The 20,317-nt window shown below is 45.6% G+C and overlaps 1 protein-coding gene across 2 annotated transcripts in view; it reads right to left on the reverse strand.

The window, feature by feature from the left end:
- Positions 1-7,840, reverse strand: part of FBXO3 (F-box protein 3) — a 48,174-nt gene extending 40,334 nt beyond the window's left edge. For both annotated transcript variants that reach the window (XM_055143110.1, XM_055143111.1), the window contains exons 1-2: positions 7,687-7,840; positions 2,362-2,451 (exon numbers count right to left, since the gene is read on the reverse strand). In XM_055143110.1, the coding sequence (XP_054999085.1) occupies positions 2,362-2,451; positions 7,687-7,790 (194 nt within the window). In that variant the 5' untranslated portion in view covers positions 7,791-7,840. The remainder of the gene's footprint in view (positions 1-2,361; positions 2,452-7,686) is intronic.
- Between the last annotated feature and the right edge of the window lie 12,477 nt (positions 7,841-20,317).

The following is a 20,317-nucleotide window of genomic DNA, read 5'->3' on the forward strand; positions in this document are numbered from 1 at the left end:
TTAGTTATCTGTGGGTGGGCATTTAGGTTGAGTTGATGTTTTTGTTCATGCTGCTAGGGACAAAGGAGTAAATATATCTTTTTGAATGAGTATTTTCATTTCAGATAAATGCTTAGGAGACAAATGCCCTGCTTGTCTTTGAGGACACTCCATACCTCTACCAGAGGCCACACTAATCTATGCCCCGCCAGGGGGCGCCAGAGCTCCCCTTCCTCCACATCCTCATGCAGCTGCTGCTTCCAGTCTAAGAGAGGCCACTCTCACCAGTGTGGTGTGGCATTTCGCTGTGATTTGTTCTACCTTTCCCTAGTAAGAAGTGATGCTGAGTAATTTTCCATATGTTTACTGGCCAACCTTTTACTGAATTCCCCCCCCCCAATTTCTTAATCCTTGATAAAATATGTGACTAGTATATGGGGCATGAATTTCAGCTTACTCCTAAAAACATTATCAACTATAGAGTTTTAAGAGGGACCTGACTTCAAAGAGCAGGACTGGGGGCTGAGAGATGGCTTGAAGCGCTGGGCACATGCCTTTCCGGTTTAATTCCTGGCACTCAAAGTCCCCTTGACCCTGAGGCACGGAGCCAGGAGGAGCGCCCAGCTGTGAGGGGCCAAGGAGTTCCAAACCCTTATCACCATTATCACCAAAACCGGGCAGAATTATGGTTATGGTTTGGCTTAAATGTTCATGGGTGGGAAGATCTAGGCGAAAAGTATTTTTTTTAAATATAAATATAAATAATGTACATATCGTCAAAGTTAAATGTGCCAAAGAATTTATAATAAAACGCCCTCGGCCCAGAAAAGATCCAGAGCTGGCGCACGTGAAACAGGCCCTCTGCTCCTAAAGACTATGATCCCAGAGGTCTTCTAACCCATTTTGGCACCCAGAGCGGCTTCTTACAGAAATGCATCTAGACTGTGAGCTGTGCTACAACTCTGTGCTGCCCAGGGAGGGATTTTCCCTCTCTACCGTTTTTCTGTGCGGAAAATGGCGGTGGTGGCAACATCCACGTGGCAAGAGCCACCTCCTAAGACTGCCAACCCAGAGGTATGAGTTTTGCAGTGATGTGGCTCGTAGGCAGTCATGGGAAGGGGGCGTTACCGGCATGCTCTCGGCCCAGATAAGATCCAGAGCTGCCGCACTTGAAACAGGCCCTCTGCTCCTAAAGACTATGATCCCAGAGGTCTTCTAACTCATTTTGGCACCCAGAGCGGCTTCTTACAGAAATGCATCTAGATTGTGAACTGAGCTAAAATATCAGAAATCCAAAACCACAGCTGCATGAGCTCATAGAGTCTTCCTTCCCAGCAATGAAAAGAAATTATTAAATGATGCCTTTTCAGCAGGCCTGATTGTTGGGGGAAAGTTCCAAACAATAATAGTGAGTTCTCTATTGAAATATTGAATGTATTCAAAGTATAGAGAGAATAAAGGGAAGATCATTAGCTACTTAGGTGGGGGCTGGGTGGGAGGGGGGTATATTGAGGTTCTTGGTGGTTGAACATGTGCACTGGTGAAGGGATGGGGGTTTGATCATTATATGACTGAGACTTTAAAAAAATCCTCTAAGTTTAGATTGAATGCCAAGAAAGGATGTGCTCCTTTGCTTTTTAAACTTATTAATAAATTTGTGTAGATGGAAAAAAAAGAATTTATAATGAAAAACTAATCTCCTTTTCTAAGAGTAACTCCTCAGGAGTTACTTGAGGGGTTACAAAATAAAACTTATTTCCTAAAGTTACCTCTATAACTAAATGTTTATGTCTTTAGTTCTTGATTTGTAAATTTACATCTATATACTGATGCTCCTAAGTGAACATTTAAAAATCCTCTTTGCCAATTTTTCCCTCCTCTCCCAGTGTACAATGTCTCCAATTCTTAGTTGTAAGTAGCTTGCAACTTTAAGAACACTTAAACCCCTAGTTCTCTTTCACAAACTTCAACCAAGGATAATAGCATTCCCATCCTTTCATCTTTCCCAACTGCCACCTTTTACATCTCCAGCTTTATTCTGCTAAATGTTATTTACATTTGTTGAGTTCTGGGACCCCTTACAGGGGTCATCCAATGGAAAGTTCCAATAGATGGTTACACAAACAAGCATGGTGCTCAATGGATGATCACAGGGATGAACATTCAACTTTGGAGTTCAATGCACTAAAAAGTAGTTATGATAAACCATAACAGTAAGTGCAACAGAATTCACATAAGGGAGAAGATCAGTGGGACAAGGATAAACGCTTAAAGAAAAACAGCAATTGCTGACAGGCACCAAAAAGATTAAGAGACAGGACAGACTGATGTTATGGAAACAAGAGGATGATTTTCAAGAATACATACTCCACAAATACTCACTCAGATATCAGCCAGTATTTCTTACAATGTCTTCTCCACAACGGGTCATGACTTGAGAGCTGGCTAAGTCTTCTGCTGACATAGCAACAACTGGCAGTATCCAGATTCAGAGTTAGGATAGAAGAAAATAAAACAATGCAAAAACAAAGATGAGAATCTTCTACCTTAAGCTTCAATTTATCACTTTTCTTATTTTCTACTTTCTACCCTTATAAATGCAAAGCATAATTTTCTAAAACCTGCAAGTTAGCTAATGCAATTACTTGTGAATGAATAGTAAAATCTGAACCATTAGAGTTCACAAACCCCAAAACTCTACCACTGAATTTTCATATGAAAATTCACTGAAAACATAAATCACTGCCATTAATTCCAAATGAAAGCATTTCCCTCTATTACTAGGACAGTCATTATATATATATATATATATATATGTATATATATGAAGAAAACTTATTCAGGTATAAAAGAAGTGATTTTACTTTGGAAGATATTTTTCCTTAGTTCTTGAGACATTAGACACCAAACACCTGGGCCTTTGAAGTTTTTCAGTTATCCCGTTTTTCTTAAAGAAATATTGCAGTTTAAAATGGCCTTAAGGGAGCTACAGAAAGAGTAGAGTGGGCAGGGAGCTTGCCTTGTATGCAATTAACCTGGGTTCAATCCTGGGCACTTATGATCCCCGAACTCCTCCAAGAGTGATCCCGAAGTGGAAGTAAGCCCTGAGTGACTGGGTGTAGTCCAAAAACAAACAAAAAAAATTTTGTTTGTTTGGGGGCCATATCCAGTAATGCTCAGGGGTTACTCCTGCCTCTGCACTAAGGAGTTACTCCTGGCAGTGCTTGAGGGATCATATGGGATGCTGGGGATTGAGCCTGGGTGGTCATGTACAAGGCAAGGAACATACTATAGCTTGCAGATTCCCTCCTGCCAATTATTTTTAAACTGGGCTTTAGGGGCCAGGAAATTAGCAAAGTGGGTGGAGCACTTGCCTTGCACACCGCTGACCTGGCTTTAATTCCTTGAACCATATATAGTCTCCTGAACCCCGCCAGGGGTGACCCCTAAAGTCAGAACCAGGAGTAATCCCTGATCACCACTGGATATGACCCAAAAAAGTTAAAAAATAAAAGGGGGGTGTTAATTATAGCAGTAATTGAAGAACCAACCTATCAGACATGGCAAGTTCTTAACAGTTCTGAGTCAATACTCAGTTATTCTAGTTAGTATCCGCTACTCAAAACCATGGAATGCCAGGCAGCGGTGTGGCTCGGCAGTACCAGCATGTGTGAGGCTCTGGGTTCAATCCCAGACAACATCAAAAACAGCAAAAATGGAATGTTAGAATCAATTTTCTTACATACAGAGATCTTTAATACAATACTACCCCAATACTGTAAATCCTACCATACAAAATAATTTGCACAAAAAATGAGCCTAAAGTTAGAAAAATAAATTCCTATCCTTCAGAAGAGGAATTACAAGTTACTGAAAACAGCATTTCAAAGATTTCACTTGGGCAATCACTTAATCAATTAACATCATCACCTGGGGTTTGTCAAGGTGATAGTGGGGCACATTAAAGACCAACTGTGGTCAATCTGACAGCCATTGTTTTCTAATTGAGGGGTTAATGAGGGGCACAACTAATAATGCTCAGGGGCAACTCCTGGCTCAAGGTTCCAGGGACCATGAGGTGCCAGGGATCAAATCTAGGTTTCCTGCGGGTATTTGCTTGGGTCTGTTGACTCAGTCTTGGTTTTCACATTTCCCACAAGCATCATCCTTACCCTTTTCTGCCAAACTCAAAATTTTGAGCTTAACATCTGTAAACAGGAATCTCTTCAGTTTTGTGGATTCAAAGTCCATTCCCTCTTTATCTGATCTCTTACCTCCCTATTATCTCAAGAGTTATTCAACAACATAAAAAGAATGTTGTTTGGAATAAGCATTAAAGGTGATTTTTATGTACATCAAACCCGACTGTTAAAGTGATTCAGTTGCCCTGGGGTAAAATCTGTACTTAGGATATAAGGGTGTTTAAAAATTGCCACATGGACCAGGTATGAAGAGCAGTGGTAAGAACAAATCTCTCATTTGTGTGAGATCTTAGCTTCAATCCCTAGAAGCAAACAAAACAAACTCATAAAAAGTGCCTCATGTATCCCACTAACACAATGAGAGCTAAAGTGAATAGCACACAACATATCAACCTGAAATGGAGAGGGCATCATACAACCTCAGATTCAGGCAATCCCAGAGTCAAACCATGCAGTTGGAATTACACAATAATCTCAAATGACTAATCCAATCTAACAGAATCCAATCAGACTCATAAGTAACAAAATCTTCAAGACAGCAATGGGCTGGACAGTTGGCAAACATGGGCTTTAGGTGCTGGAAAGAGTTCCAAAACACTGGAAACCTTTCTCTGAATTAAACTCTATGGCATTTGTGCTGATTATGTATTGACTTGTCTGGGCTAGGGGTGCCCAGAGAGCTGGTAAAACATTGTTGCTGAGTGTGCTGTGATGCTTAGCCTGGAAAAGATTTGTGAAGGAGGTAAATAATGTGACCTTCGGCAGTGAGGGTGGGTATCATAGAATCCACTGAACGCCTGATTAGATCAAGAAGTTTGTTGAGAGGTAGGATAATACAAAAGGCAAGGCGCTTGCCTTGCACTCAGCTGGCCAGGTGTTTGATCCCCAGCGTCACATATGTTCCCCCAAGTACCTCCAGGAATGATCCCTGAGTGCAGAATCAGGAGTAACCCCTGAGCATTGCTGGTTGTAGCTCAAACCCGCACCCCTCAAAAAGAAGTTTGTTAAATTTGCTTTCTGACTGGCTGAGTGAGCTTGAGACTCGGATCTCCTTGTCCTGGTCCTCAGAATGGAGACCCACACTAGAATTTAAACAATTAGCTCTCCTGTAACCAAACCACCAACTTTCCTGGGTCTCCAGCCTGCAAACAACAGATCCTAGGGGGCTTCTCAGTCTCCTAACTTGTGAGTCAATGCCTTATAAATCACACATACACATAAACACAGTCCATTGTCTTGTTTCTCTCATGAACACAGACTAACGCAACTCAGTTTACTTCCACAAACACGTGTGGAGGGGTTATGTCATCTCTCTTCCAAACTTCAAGTACCGAAAGCATGTAAAAGGCAAGTATCTCCTCATGTTGGCTCACAAGGTCTTGCATGATCTCACCAGCCTCCTTGGAAGCTGCGGCTTGTGAGTCACTGTCTACCTCCTGCAACACCAGGCTCCCAGCTCCTCCGCAGGTCATGCTCCTGTCTCATCCTGGTCTGCACACACTGTTGCAGAACTACCCCACACTGCGGAGAGTCTCTCTGGCGGCTTCTTGCCACTTGGATCAATCCTCCCTTCGCCAAACTGTTTTCTTCCCCCATTCCACAAGGTGCCTCCTCTACTTTAAGCACTTGTCTCTCCAGGTCCTCTCGACGATAAGCCCCTTGACAGGAGGGACTTAATCTTGCCTACATTTGACAGGCTGCCACACAGCACGCTCTCAAAAATAATTCTCTGCTGAATAAATGATAAGTCCTAGGCCAAAAGAGGCAGTTCCTGCACCCAAACTGCAGGGCAACATTTGCAGAGGTAAACAGGCAGCGAGAGACGTCAGCCGAGCCAAGCCTGCAGACATCTTATCTGTTCAGGCTGAGAAAGGGGGACGGGGAAGAGGGCAGCAGCATGAGTAAGACTGTCCCTTCCTGACAGGGTCAAGAGCCCAAGCCACTGAGTCAAACGCAACAAGCCAGGGGACCGCTACAAGGGGTCTAATCTGGCTAGAGTGGCCTGGTTTCCTGCCAAGCGGTAAGGGCCTTAAATGCTCCCAGAAGTTCAGGTTATGGTCTGTAAACAAGTGGCATCATAGGTTAGAAAGGTCACTTTGACAGCAAGCTAGCGCACGGATCAAACGAATACGATAGGAAAATTTTTAAAAGGATTCTAAAGCAACAAAATATTCCCAATGAGGAGCAACCAGCAAGTGCAAAAGGCTTCTCCTAGAGAGAGAGAAAAAAAAAAAGCCTTCTTCCAGAACTTCATTCCTCTGCTTTATAGTAGAGAAAATGCTCTTACCTAGGCAAATAAAGTGACAGAAATTATAATACAAAACTGGACGTATCCCCGTCGCCACTTAGCTGGGCCCACCGAGATCTACCAATAACTGCGATTTCTGAAACTCGAGCCCAGCCATCCATTGGCTCAGAATCCCGATGCTTAATCCAAAAACAAAACAAACGAAATCTCGCCCAGCCTGTCCTTGTTTAAGGAGGGCGATCCCGCTGAAATAATAAATGGTGGCAAAAGAACGACAAGAGCCATGCCACCCGGCCACGCCAAGGGTGTAAACAGCGCCATCTCTCCCACCCCGCCGCCCGAGACGGTCCCAAGCGCCGGGGGAACTGTGCATTTCGCCACCCGAAACAGCAACCGGTGTTTATTTTTGGAAGCGAGGCTCCGTAATGTGGGAAACCCAAGCGCCCGGGAGAGAAGATCAGCCCCCTGGACCGTCGGGAAGAAAGCAAGCACCAAAACGCCCCAAATAATAATAATATTATGAATAATAATAATAATAATTCCTCCATGCAACCGAGAGTGAAGGCTGGGAGCAAAACTACTAAGGGGCGCCTCGAAGTGCCAGCGAGCCCAGCCCAGCAACGGGGATAACGATGCTGCGTTAGCGCGCCGAGGGGTACAGGGTGGCGGTGGGAGGCTCCAGGGGGGTCTGGTGGGAGGCGCTGGTGGCGGGGGGGTGTGTGTGGTGGGGGGGTGTCTCGCACCCTGCAATTAGCCCCCCAAAACCTCGCCCCCACTCCCAAGGCCTAGGGCAGCGCGGAGCAGAGAGAGGCGCGCGGGGTTTCGGACACGGCCACGGCGGCCAGGGCTGAGCCCGAGCTGGCGCAGAGGGGCGCGCGCAAGGGGTTCGGCGGGTGGCGGTGGCCGAGCCCCGGGACGCAGCACCGCCCCCCCCCAGCTTGCAGCCACCCACCACCCCCACCCCGCCTTGCAACGGAGCCTCTCCGCGGCCTGGGTGCTCGCGGCCCCCCTCGGGCCCGGGCCGGGACCCGAGGAAGAGCGCGTGGTGAGGGCCCTCTCCCTTCCCCGTGTCGGCCAGCGGCCCGGGAGTGGCCCTGCAGGGCGCGGGGAGGCCCAGGCCCGCGGTGGTCACCTTCGGGCTGGCCGCGGGCCTCCTTCACCTGCCTGGCCGCGCTCCTCCCCCCCACCCCCCGCCCCCCTCCGGCCCCCCAGCCCCCTGACACCCCGCGCACATGGGCACGAGCGACGTCCCATTACTTGATCAGATCCCGGTAGTCCAGGAAAGACAAGATAAGGAGGAGCGGGTCGGTGGGCAGCGCTTCTAGGGTCAGCGACACGGACTCCGTCTCCATGGCCGCCATCTTGCCTGGCCGTTACCGACCTGGCCTGGCCCCGCCCCGGGCCCCGCCCCCGGCCCCACCGCCCGGCCTGCTCCCCCGCCGCCGCCAGCACAGGTTGCTTATGTAACCGCAGGAGCGGCCACGCCCAGAGGCGGGTACGGGGGCGGGGTCAGGAAGGGCTCCGCCCCCGCCGCCTCCCTGCCCCGCCCGGCCCCCTCCGCCCCCCGCGGGCGCTGGTTTAGTGGGAGCCAGCTGCGGGGCGCTTCAGGTACTCTGCGCTTTGCTGCAGCGCGGTGCTGCCCTGCTGCTGCTGCTGCTGCTGAGCTCGCTCTCTCGGACCTGCCGAGCTCTCTCCTCCAGCTTCCAGTCTCTACACTGGCCCTGATGCCCTCCCTTTCCTCGTTAGCACGTCTTCTGCTAGAGGCGGTATTTCACAAACGCCTTGTCCAAGATTGGCCCCACTACCTGTACACTTCGGTCCGCTACCCTTCACTTCCACCCCGTCGCCTCCTCTTCTCGTGGGGAGCTTGAAGTACCCTCGTTGCTCGCCCATCATCCCATGACCCGCCCCCTTTCTCGCCCCACGTGCCCTAGCATAACAACTGACTCTGAAACCCGTCTCGGCTGTAAAGGATGTGTTCCGCTCTGTTCTTCCATTCCTGAAGACTCTGCCTGGAAAACTGGAACAGTGACCACCCGGGGCAGAATTGCAACCCCTTCCCCCAAGTCAAAGGTGCTTATTGACTGAATCCAGAGGTCAACCGCTCTCAACTTGGTCGTTAAGGTTATTTTGCAGCCTTGTCTCCTCTACGGTGGAAGAGTTCCGCTCTTCTATTCCGTAAGGACGGAAGACTCCTAGAAAACTGTCGCAGCGACTATCAGGGACAGAATTGCAATTCCTTCCCCCAGTAAAAGGTGCTTATTGATTGAATCAGAGACTCAACCGCTCTCAATTGGGTCGTCAGGTGATTTTCCAGCCTATGGGTCAATGCAAAGTTGATGGGATGGGATAAGTAAAGTTAATCTTGGAGTCAGCTGAGCACCACAGTCAAGACTGATCCCTGAAGACAGAGACAGGAGGTAGTACTGAGCACTGCAAGGTGTGGCCGCCAAAACACAAGCAAGCAGGAAAATTACTTGTTCAAGAATGGTACCAAAACCTTAGGGAAAGATGGACAATTAATTTTACTCAACAATCATTAAGTTTTCCACTAAATTCTCCCATATCCCAAAGAAAGTTTCCTTTCAACTATCTGGAAAAGTGGAAATTATTTTCACCTACCCCAAAGAAAATCCAGTCATTAACTGATTCCATTATACTTCTATGTGAATGATTTTGTCTAGCTAGTATTTATAATCCGTTCCTACCCACTGTATAAATGTGATTTTATTCATCTCATGTTTTGACATCCGAAAAATTTTGCTGCTAGGGAGGAGTGGGGTCCCTGGAAGGAACTATCCTAGCTGGGTTAATTCCCCAAAATAGCAAGCTTAGGAGAACACTTTTCATGTGTGGGGTACCCACATCCTTGATCTAACTCACAGTTACCATGCTAGTATATCCTATATCATGCCAGAGTCAGGTATCAGACACCTAGAGAAACCCTACAGCCCCCAGACCATAATGATGGTTCAAATTAGATGCTCCGAAGCTGATTATATTGTTTTATCCTGTCTTTTCAGGGAAGATGCCAACACTGGCTTCAGCTGTCCTTTACACCTGTTTGTGCCTCTCTAGTCAACGAAGTTGCATGACCTATGTGCCCCCCCCTCTAGAAAAATCCAATTCAAAGTATCTTCTTTGGCATCTCCATGCCATCCTCCATAAGTTAAAATTCCACAGGTAAAATGAGACAGTCATTAAGCAGAAAAACAAAAGTGAAAAAGCCCTCTGTTTTTATCCCCGTATTTCCAGATGAGTGATGGATATATTACTGAGAATGCTTGTCAATGGATTCACATCCATTAATCTCTCTTTGTCTTTCTCCCCAGACTGTGAACAATCTTTCTCATCCTCATAACTCCAGGGTCTACCATGTTCAATGAACTAGAAGTTTAGTTTAAATTCAGTTTGGTTGGATAAAGATAAGCTAATCATTTGTTCACAGGGCAACCATATTTGTTTATTGGTAAATCTTTCTGAAAGTATTTGACCCTAATTTAAGTTTATCTGCTTTCTCCCTCAGGTGGACTATTTATTTCAAATCCAAAAGCTAGAAGTTTCAAAAACACTGCATTTTCTTCTTTTATTCTGATGCATTTTTCCTTGTTTACTTAGAACACTAGTACCTAATGCAGAACAACACAAAAATAAAGTTAAGAGATTAAGAAGTTACAAAATTAAGATAGGAATAACCCTCATGGGGCCAGAGCAAGACAGCACAGCAGGTAGGGAGGGCATTTGCCTTGCATAAGGCCGACCTGGGTTCAATCTCGGCATCGCATATGGTCCCCCAGGCACCGCCAGGAGTAATTCCTGAGTGCAGAGCCAGGAGTAACCCCTGAGCATTGTCAGGTGTGACCCAAAAAGCAAAATAAATAAATAAAAATAAAAAGTACACTATAATACTAACCTGGTGTTACTGGGACACAAAATTTAAGAGATTATTTCTTTAAGAGGAAAGAAAAAAATCCACCCTTAGTAAGCAAAATAAATATTTTAATACAATATTTTATAAAAACAAAATAAGGGTCAGAAGGATCCTAAAAAGGGTAAAAGACACTCACTTTGCACAAGGCCAACCCTAGTTTGATCCCAAACACCACGTCACTTCCAGGCTTTCCCAGGAGTAATCCCTGAGCACAGAGCCAGGAGTAAAGTCCTGAGTACCATCAGTTGTAGCCCAAAAAACAAAAGAAAAGAAAAGGTAAAATCAAATCCATAAACTGGAAAGATAGTACAGTGGGTAAGATGCACAACTGATCAAGGTTTAAACCCCAGCACCAAATATGATCTCCTGAGCCCCAACAAAGGTGGCCCCTGAGCACCAGTGGGTGTGGCCCAACCCCTATCCTCCTCCCCCACACCACCACAAATCCTTGTTGAACAAAATACCAAAAATCTAAAATAACAAAAGAATCCACACTGCTCTGCAAGCCACAGGGACCCCAAAGACAAAAGGGGAAATGCATGCTTAAAAACAAGATTTGAGGGGGCCGGAGTGATAGCACAGAGGATAGAGCACTTGCCTTGCACGTGGCCTACCCGAGTTCGATCCCTGGCACCCCATATGGTCCCCCAGGCACCGCCAGGAGTAATTCCTGAGTGCAGAGCCAGGAGTAACCCCTGAGCATTGTTGGGTGTGACCCAAAAAGCAAAACAACAACAACAAAAAACCAAGATTTGATATTTTGTTTACTCATTTAATTATTTATTTTTTTTTTTTGCTGCACTGGGAATTAAACTAATGCCTCACATATGCAACACATGTCCTCTACAGTGAGATATGCCCCACCGCCCCTCTGTTTTGTCCCCGAGGGATACTTGGGGGCGTAGTAGAAAGAAGAAGCAAGGTAAACACTTCTTCCGTGTGTCTGGACACAGAACTGCCCTTCCTGGCCCCTCTTTCCAGGCTGCCAGCCCCAACCAGTCATTTGCCATCTTGGAGAATTGCCATCAGGTTGCTTGACCCTTGTGCCATAGTCCAGGAACCAGATCACATGTTCATGCCCATCTCCTGTTTGCCTGGGGCCCTTCCCCTAACAGTTCGTATCTAAACCACAGCCTTTGGTAATGGCTGTCTTCACAACCCCGAGAAGGTCACATTTCACTCTGTCTCATGCTAAAGTGGTTCCGGGGAAATGGTCTTGTCCATCTGGGCCACCCAAGGAGAGGAAACTTACTCCAGATTCTCAAACATCCTCTTATATAACACCAAACCTCTTTGTATGATGAGATTAAGATGGAATTGTCAGACACCAGCTCCCCCAAACAAATGTGTTCCCCAAAAGGAAAACCCTGGGTGGAATAGCTGCTGGTGGTTGTTTGAAAGACGTCTTCCTCTGCCAAGCCCAGAAACCTGAAGGAAGTCAGTTTAGGTTGTCTGAGGATTGCTGGGAGAAAGAGAAAACAGACAGGGGCTGTGGAGATTAGGAGCAGGTGCTCAGAAAGGCTGCCAGACAGATGAGTTGATGCCCAATGGTGGAAAGAACATTGCTGCTTCAAACCACAACACCCCAAAGCAGAGAGACAGCAAAAGGGAATGCCCTGCCACAGAGGCGGAGTGGGGTGGGGGGAGGACGGGGTGGGGGGTGGTGGAAGGGATGCTGGGACCATTGGTGGTGAAAAAAATGGGCACTGGTAGAGGGCTGGGCACTGGACCACTGTATAACTGAAATGCAAGCATGAAAGTTTGTAAGTCTGTAACTGTACCTCACGGTGATTCACTAATAAAATTTTTTTTTAAAAAAGAATATTGCTGCTTCTGTATTTTAGTGCACACACATGACAGCTTACAATAGCTATAGTTAGCTTAGAAAGTGTCAAATATAGTGAGGATCTTTGGATGTCACATTGCCTTCAAGAAATCACCACCCCAGAGATGTCCCTCTTGTGTGAAATGCCTAATCGTTCTTCACCTGTTTCTGTAACTACATAACCTAAGAATTCACGTAGAAACAGTGCCTATCACTCTAGAAAAGGACTGCATCTGACTCCTTGAATATGTACTCTTGCCTTTAATGAACTTCTTGCCTGACTTAGAAACATTACTTCTCTCTTTAGGTTATGCCTACATTCTGATTTTTAAGTGTATGTTATTTTGGGGGTGACAGGTGTGTGGGTCTGTGAAAGAATTCACCAGGACACAATAGTTCTCTGTGAGTGAAATCTCCAGGTTTTCTTGGAGTTGTGATGGGCTACCTCCCCCTACCTCCCCCTACCTCCCTATACTTCTGAAAGCCTTAGCAGTCACATCCACACTCCAAAGTCATTGCCCCATTAAAAAATTAAGTCCAGCTGTAATGCATAATTAAATAATCTGGATTTCCTGGAGCATGCAGCAGAATTTGCAGCTGTACTACATATCCAAACTCTACAACATTTATAATCCCGAAATAGCATACCAGATTGGATGGGAAGTAATGCAGAGGCCAACTAATCTCAAGTAACAAAAACATTAATACAGAAGGCTTACCTTGTAACGTTTTAGTAACCACTTATACAAGGATTTAATTTCTCCATGGTGGGATACAACAATTTACACTAATTTTCTTCTAAGGAAGTGTTTTTTGATCATTCTGTTTGATCATTTTGATCATTCATGTTTCATACATGATATAAAATAAATTATTGTGGGCCTACTATGGGAACAGGCTTGAAGTGTGGTTGGGAAAATTGGAGACAGTGGTGGAAGGAATGTGATAATAGTGGCGGAATTGGTGTTGCAATATTAAATTTCTGTAACAAATCATCATAAAAAACTTTGTAAACCACAGTGTTTAAATAAGTATAGGAGGGGCTGAGTGATAGCACAGCGGGTAGGGCATTTGCCTTGCACACGGCCAACCCGGGTTCAATTCCCAGCATCCCATAGGGTCCCCTGAGCACTGCCAGGGGTAATTCCTGAATGCAGAGCCAGAAGTGACCCCTGTGCATCGCCGGGTGTGACCTAAAAAGAAAAAAAAATTATAAAAAAAAAAGTATAGGGGGAGAAAAAAAATACTTACATAGGCCTTACCTATTTCATGTAAACTCCAAAATACATCAGCACATAATATTTTTAAGGTTTATTAATGACAGGTAAGATTCAATTACCATAATGAGATCCAATTATAAAATAAAACATAATGCAATATATTTTAGATTCCAGAGTTGAAAACTTACTATGTGAGAATAGGCATTTTATTATATTTTATTAATGGCTCTAGTTTTATTATTTATATAGGTGAAAATCATATAGCCATCACAGATTGGCTTTCACTGATTTATTTTCTGAGCATTCTATGTGCCATTTCTTTAAGTTTTGTCAGAGTAGCAATATAAAGAAAATTTGTATGTGACCAAGGGGACAGGTTGGGTTTGGGAGAGGAAACTGGAGACACTGGTAAAGGGAAGTTCACTCTGGTGGTGTTGGAACACTGTAGCACTGGCACTGTTGTCCTGTTGTCCATCGATTTGCTTGAGTGGACACCAGTAACGTCTCCAGTGTGAGACTTGTTGTTACTGTTTTTGGCATATTGAGTACACCACGGGTAGCTTGCCAGGCTCTGCCATTCGGGCAGGATACTCTCGGTATCTTGCCGGGCTCTTCGAGAGGGACAGAGGAATCGAACCTGGGTTGACTGTGTGCAAGGCAAACACCCTACCCACTATGCTATCCCTCCAGTCCATTGAACACTTAGTGACTGAAATAACTGTCTTATGAACGACTTGTTGGTTAACATTTTCAGTTTAAAAAAAATTAAATGTTTTTTAAAAAAGAATTTACCAAGAGAATTATTTTAAAAAAATGTTTGCTATATGAATACACCATGGGAAGCTTGCAAGGCTGTCACATGTGGGCAGGAAACTCTCAGCAGCTTGCCAGTTTCTCCCAGAGAGAGAAGTAGGCTATATGATATCGCGTGGTGGCTTTGTGGCCGCGGCTGCATGCTTCTGAGAGCTTGCTTTTTTGTTGTTGTTGTTTTTTTGTTTTTGGGTCACACCCGACGATGCACAGGGGTTATTCCTGGCTCTTCACTCAGGAATTACCCCTGGCGGTGCTCAGGGGACCATATGGGATGCTGGGATTAGAACCCGGGTCGGCCGCGTGCAAGGCAAACGCCCTACCCGCTGTGCTATCGCTCCAGCCCCGAGCTTGCTTTTAAGTCTCTGGATGTTGGCCGTTGATGGGATTACACACACCTGGGTTCCTCTGCCAGTACCTTCATGCATGAGGCCTGTCCGAACGTGTGGAGAGGGGCCTCCAGCATGGCTGTAACTAGGTTCTGGTGGTCTTCGGCCACCGGGAGCTCTGCTCCGGGTAGGGAGGGAAGCTGGATCCCATCCCCTCTGAGGGGCCCCAGGGAAGACAGCCAGGTGTGCGGGCAAAAGGCTCTTGCAAGAGAAATGGGGGATAATCTACAAAATATAGCACTGTCATCCTTCCCCAAGGCTGCCCGAGTCTCCGAAGAGAAATTTCTTCTTTTCTAGCCAAATGCAGGCATAATTAATTTTAGTTCACTGGGATAAATCTTGTTCTACTACTTAATATTTATTTTATTCGGGCAAGATATTGCCTCTGAGGTTTATTTGCCCCCTACCTATAAGATGCCAAGATAAATAACCCTTGTTTCCCCAAAACTGTGTCAGGATTGGATGAGACAACGGCCTTGGCGGTGGAGGTCCAGTGGCCCTCGATGGAACCACCTGGAGAGGGGGCAGGTGCTCTGTCAGCCACATGCCAGCAGGCAGTGGACTCTGCCCTAGAGAACTCTCTCCTTTGTATGTGGCAAGAAGCAGGTCAGTTAGGAAAACCTCAAAACCAGTCTGGTTCCTGCCCAAGAATCAGTTCCCTGTGGCTGGTCCTTCAGGGCATACAGCACTGCATCTGTAAGCCAACGCAGAGGTTCGGCTTGCAGACCTTTGGTTTTTTCTAAGGGTTTTTCCTGGAGAAAGGACTAGAGAAGACAAAGACAACTAGAGCAGACAGACTCTTTGGAGCTCCAACAGTCCAAGCCCAGAGCAGGCTCCAGCGCTTTATCCCGTTGTGCAGGTATTGCACACGGCAGGGCGGGAGGGAGCCTTCACCTGCTCAGAGTCCTGCCCTGGGGAAGGTTCTTGGCCAACTTTTATGGCTTTGGGTTCTAAGGGTAGGTTAAAGAAACTGCTCACTGGCTAAGTTTGGCTGGAATACGGAGCGTAGACTTCAAGTTCAAAAAGCAACTGAGAAGGGAAATCTTATAAGCTTGACCATCATGGACTGAATATAGGACATCGAAGAAAATGATTTAAAAAAAAAAAACAGACATAATGATGATCACTTGACACAGCAGCGTGGAGATGACTGACCTGGCTGTTGGAACAGAAATTCCCCTGACTTAATGTGGCACCAATTTTACTATGACGTGAGCTTTTGTAAATTGGATCACTGTCACTGTCATCCCATTGCTCATCAGTTTGCTCGAGTGGGCACCAGTAACGTCTCCATTGTGAGACTTGTTGTTACTGGTTTTGGCATAACGAATACACCACGGGTAGCTTGCCAGGCTCTGCCATGTGGGTGAGATACTCTTGGTAGTTTGCCGGGCTGTCTGAGAGGGGTGGAGGAATAGAACCCGGGTTGGCTGTGTGCAAGGCAAACGTGCTACCCACTGTGCTATCACTCCAGCCCACAAATTGGATTAGAAGGAAAAATTTAAAAAAAATGTTTGCTAGAGAAATGGGGCACTTTCAAAGAGGCGGCAAGTGAACCTTTACTCTTGAACAGTGTGTCCCTAAGTAAGTCTTGCATTTTATCTGGGCTTGTGTAATCAAGCCTGATGCTGAAGTGAGGCAGACGTTGTTAGAAATAGAGCTGACAGGCATCTCTTTTTGCTGTCTGTGCCCTGTATTTTCTTGCTGACTTGTTTCCTTCTGGTGTCACAATTGTAGGCTGGCGTCTGCAAGGGCATCCTCTGCCTCCCAGGAGAATAGGCAGAGTCTTTTTCTCTCCCCACCATCCTATATCTGGGTGATGGCCTGTGTTCAAAACTATGTCTTGCACCTGAACCTGGGATGTAGAACTAGGAGCCTGTCAATCATGTACCTCGGCTGATTTTCCCCATGTCCTGTTTGGTAACTATTTTGAAGCGTGCTGAGCAGTACCCTTTGTGTGGTCGTCTTTTCTATGTATGTCCCCTTTGTCTCAAAACTGAGATTTTTTTTTCTTATTCAATACTCATCGTATTATTCTCTTCCCGAGAGAGAGTGCAGTGCAGAAATGATTTAAATTAACGAGAGATTTTCCTACAGCCTTCATAGAGCAGAGAAGCACCTGTTGCAGGTGTGTTGCGTGGGGGTGTGTAGAGCAGATAGACCATGCTTACCCTCCTGCATGGCCCACCACCACCTCACCAACGAAGAGACCAGGGAGATAAGGACGCAGGAGTTTCCACAGTGCGCCCACACTGGGCCAGCCAGTCCGTGAAGGAAGCTTACAGATTGTATCTGAGTCAGCCTTGATTCTTCCTTGTGGGAACTGGTCTTGGCTAGCTGAGTTTGGGGAGGAGCCGTTGCTCTCAGACTGAGGTGAGATTGAGCTCTTGGCAGGAAAAGAAGTCAGTCCCAGGGGCTGGAGCAATAGCACAGTGGGTAGGGTGTTTGCCTTGCACACTGCCGATGTGGGTTCGATTCCCAGCATCCCATATGGTCCCCTGAGCACCGCCAGGAGTAACCCCTGTGCATCACCAGATGTGACCCAAAAAGAAAAAAAAGTCAGTCCCAGTCCCAGCAGGCTTCTGACTCTTCCCCCACAGAAAAGATTTCCTAGAGAAGCCAGACCTGTCACGGGCACTGTCGTCCTGTTGTCCATCGATTTGCTCGAGCGGGCACCAGTAACGTCTCCATTGTGAGAGTTGTTACTGTTTTTGGAATATCAAATACACCACAGGTAGCTTGCCAGGCTCTGCCGTGTGGGCGAGATACTCTCGGTAGCTTGCTGGGCTCTCTGAGAGGGGCGGAGAAATCAAACCCGGGTCAGCCGTATGCAAGGCAAATGGCCTACATGCTGCCCTATCGCTCCAGCCTAGAGAAGCCAGATCATGGAACAACAAAAAAAAATAATTGTTTTATTTAGGAAATACAGTAACATACTATAGAACTGTATTTCCTTAGGACTGGAGCGATAGCATAGCAGGTAGCACGTTTGCCTTGCACACAGCTGACCAGGGTTTAATTCCTCTGTCCCTCTTGGAGAGCCCGGCAAGCTATCGAGAGTATCCCACCCGCACGGCAGAGCCTGGCAAGCTACCCGTGGCATATTTGATATGCCAAAGACAGTAACAACAAGTCTCACAATGGAGACGTTACTAGTGCCCGTTTGAGCAAATCGATGAACAATGGAATGACAGTGCTACAGGAAATATGGTCCCTTGAGGGGTCTAGATGAATGTTGGTCCTAGGGCTTGAACTGGTGGCCCAGAGTCTGAAGCGAGAACTCTTTTCCACGTCACATCTTGACTTTATGACTTTTCCGAAATTCATTGCCCAGGGGATGACCCTTGCTTGCCCACCAACTTCCCAGCCATATCTGAGGGAGACAGTGACTGTGGCACGAAGCCTGGGAAGTAAATCCATCATCACCAAACCTTGTCGTGGAGCCTCAAGCTTCCTCGGACCCAAGGAATGACAGACATCTGTGTTCAATCTCACAGCAGATTGGAAACTTTCGAAATGAGACTCCATTTTCTGTTAGGCAAAACTGACTGCACTTCCTCTCTTCTCTAATTTGAAACTAGCTCCTTCTGGGAAAAGTAGTTGACTTTTTGATTCCTTTTCCAGAAAATGAAAATAGAGGTAAAAAGAGAATGACTGACACTTAACATTGCTTCCTGTGCTGACTCCTGTGTGAAATAAATTTGGCAATGGTGAACTCTTGCAAGACTTTTCCCTTGGGAAACAACAACAACAGAAACCCACTTTTGTTTGATACGGAAATGCTGAGGAAAGCCCCATATTATCATTTTAGCCTCTGGTTTAATCATTCAATGACGAGGCTAGCAATTAACAACTGAGAGCCGGGGACCCTTCTAAAACTTCTAATGGATATTAAAAGCCTTATATTTCAGGGACCAGACCAATGTACAAACACAGGTAGGGTATTTGTCTTGCATGTGACTGACCCTGATTCAATCCCCACATCCCATGTGGTTCCCCCAGCACTGCCAGTAGTAATTCCTGAGTGCAAAGTCAGAAGTAAGCCCTGAGCACTAGCAGATGCGGCCCCAAAACAGAACAAAAATCTTATCTTATAATAGATTTACCTTTTGTTCCCACCCAGAATGTTCCTGATTCACATTTTAAAAACATAAAATGCATTCTTAGCTCAGTCAGGTTATGAAAATGTCCACACATCCACTAAAAGATAAATATTTTGTTTTCTTTCTAAGTCATTTCAAATAAATTTTCTTTTCTTTCTTTCTTTTTTTTTTTTTTAATGGTGGGACATATCCGAGAGGGCAATCTGGAGATTCGGAGTTCTTTCCAAGTGCTTCTAAGCCAACCACCAGGGTTCAATTTCAAAGTCTAAGGATGCGGTGCTAGTCCGTGGTAGGGTCCAGTCCAGTCCAGTGGTAGGGCTTTCAGAATCACACCTGGCTGTGCACAGGAATCCCCAAAAACGCGTTTGCTCTGGGGACCAGATGTTGGAGGGATGCCAGGGTCAGCAGCCTCATAAGCCTTATATTATCTCCCTCAAATGTAAACGTCTTTATTGAAATCACAATTTGTAAAAATAAAAATAACTAAACCTGAAATCTATGCTTAAGCAAGGAAGAAGATTCAGACTATATTCAGAGAGGCTATGCAGATTGTCCATGATTTTATTTGTGGTAGTGTGATTTTCAGCTATGTGGTATTAAATGATTTAAGTTTCAATTACAATGGTATAAAAAATAGCTCTACTGGGGCTGGAGCGATAGCACAGTGGATAGGGAGTTTGCCTTGCTAACGGCCAACCCAGATTCGATTCCCAGCATCCCATATGGTCCCCTGAGCACCTCCAGGAGTAATTCCTGAGTGTAGAGCCAGGAGTAACCTCTGTGCATTGCCAGATATGACCCAAAAAGGAAAAAAAGAATAGCTCTATTGCTGAAACTTTGTAATTTATTTTTAAGGCCAAATGGAGGCCATTATAGTCAAATCATTATATGACACAGTTACTAAATACCTGGTGTGTAATATAGAAAACTTTCAGCAACCCTGTTGAAAGGGCGCCTCTTGATTGGTGTTGAATCTTTGACAGGGGACAGCCTCATAGCTAATTCTCAGGTGATCTTGAAAGAGCACCTACGACTACGGTTCAGTGTCTGAAGACCTCTAGAAGGAGGCCTTCCAGGGCTGGAAAGGAGCAAGAGAATTTGGCTTTATTCCCAACTGCCAATCATCTGCCAGTGTCTCCCAATTGGGTATCGATAAGAACCGAACTTTCAAAAGGAATTAGGGCAATGTTGCTGTTTCAGCTTATAGGTCCTACATAAAACCGAACAAAATATTAGGGTAGGCCCAAACTAAGAGACCGATAACACAAGGAACAAAGAAAGAGAAGAAACAGCATCCAAATCAGAAAGGAAGATGTAAAATTGTCTCTTTCTTTGCAGGTGACATCGTATTATATATTTAAAAAAAAAGAATAAATATAGTTAGCTTTCAGAATACACAATCCATTTTTTAAAAATCAGTTGTTGGTGGTTTTTTTAAAAAATATATTAACAACAAACAATTCAGGGCAGGAGAGGCAGTACAGGGGTACGGCACATACCTTGCATGCAGCCAATCCCAGTTCAATCCCCAGCACTTGGTTCTCTGGAGGTCCTGAAGCACCACTAGGTGTGAACCCAGAGGTCCTGGAGTACCACCAGGATAAACAGGT

Source organism: Sorex araneus, chromosome 6 (assembly GCF_027595985.1).
Source record: "Sorex araneus isolate mSorAra2 chromosome 6, mSorAra2.pri, whole genome shotgun sequence".
NCBI classification, from domain to species: Eukaryota; Metazoa; Chordata; class Mammalia; order Eulipotyphla; family Soricidae; genus Sorex; species Sorex araneus.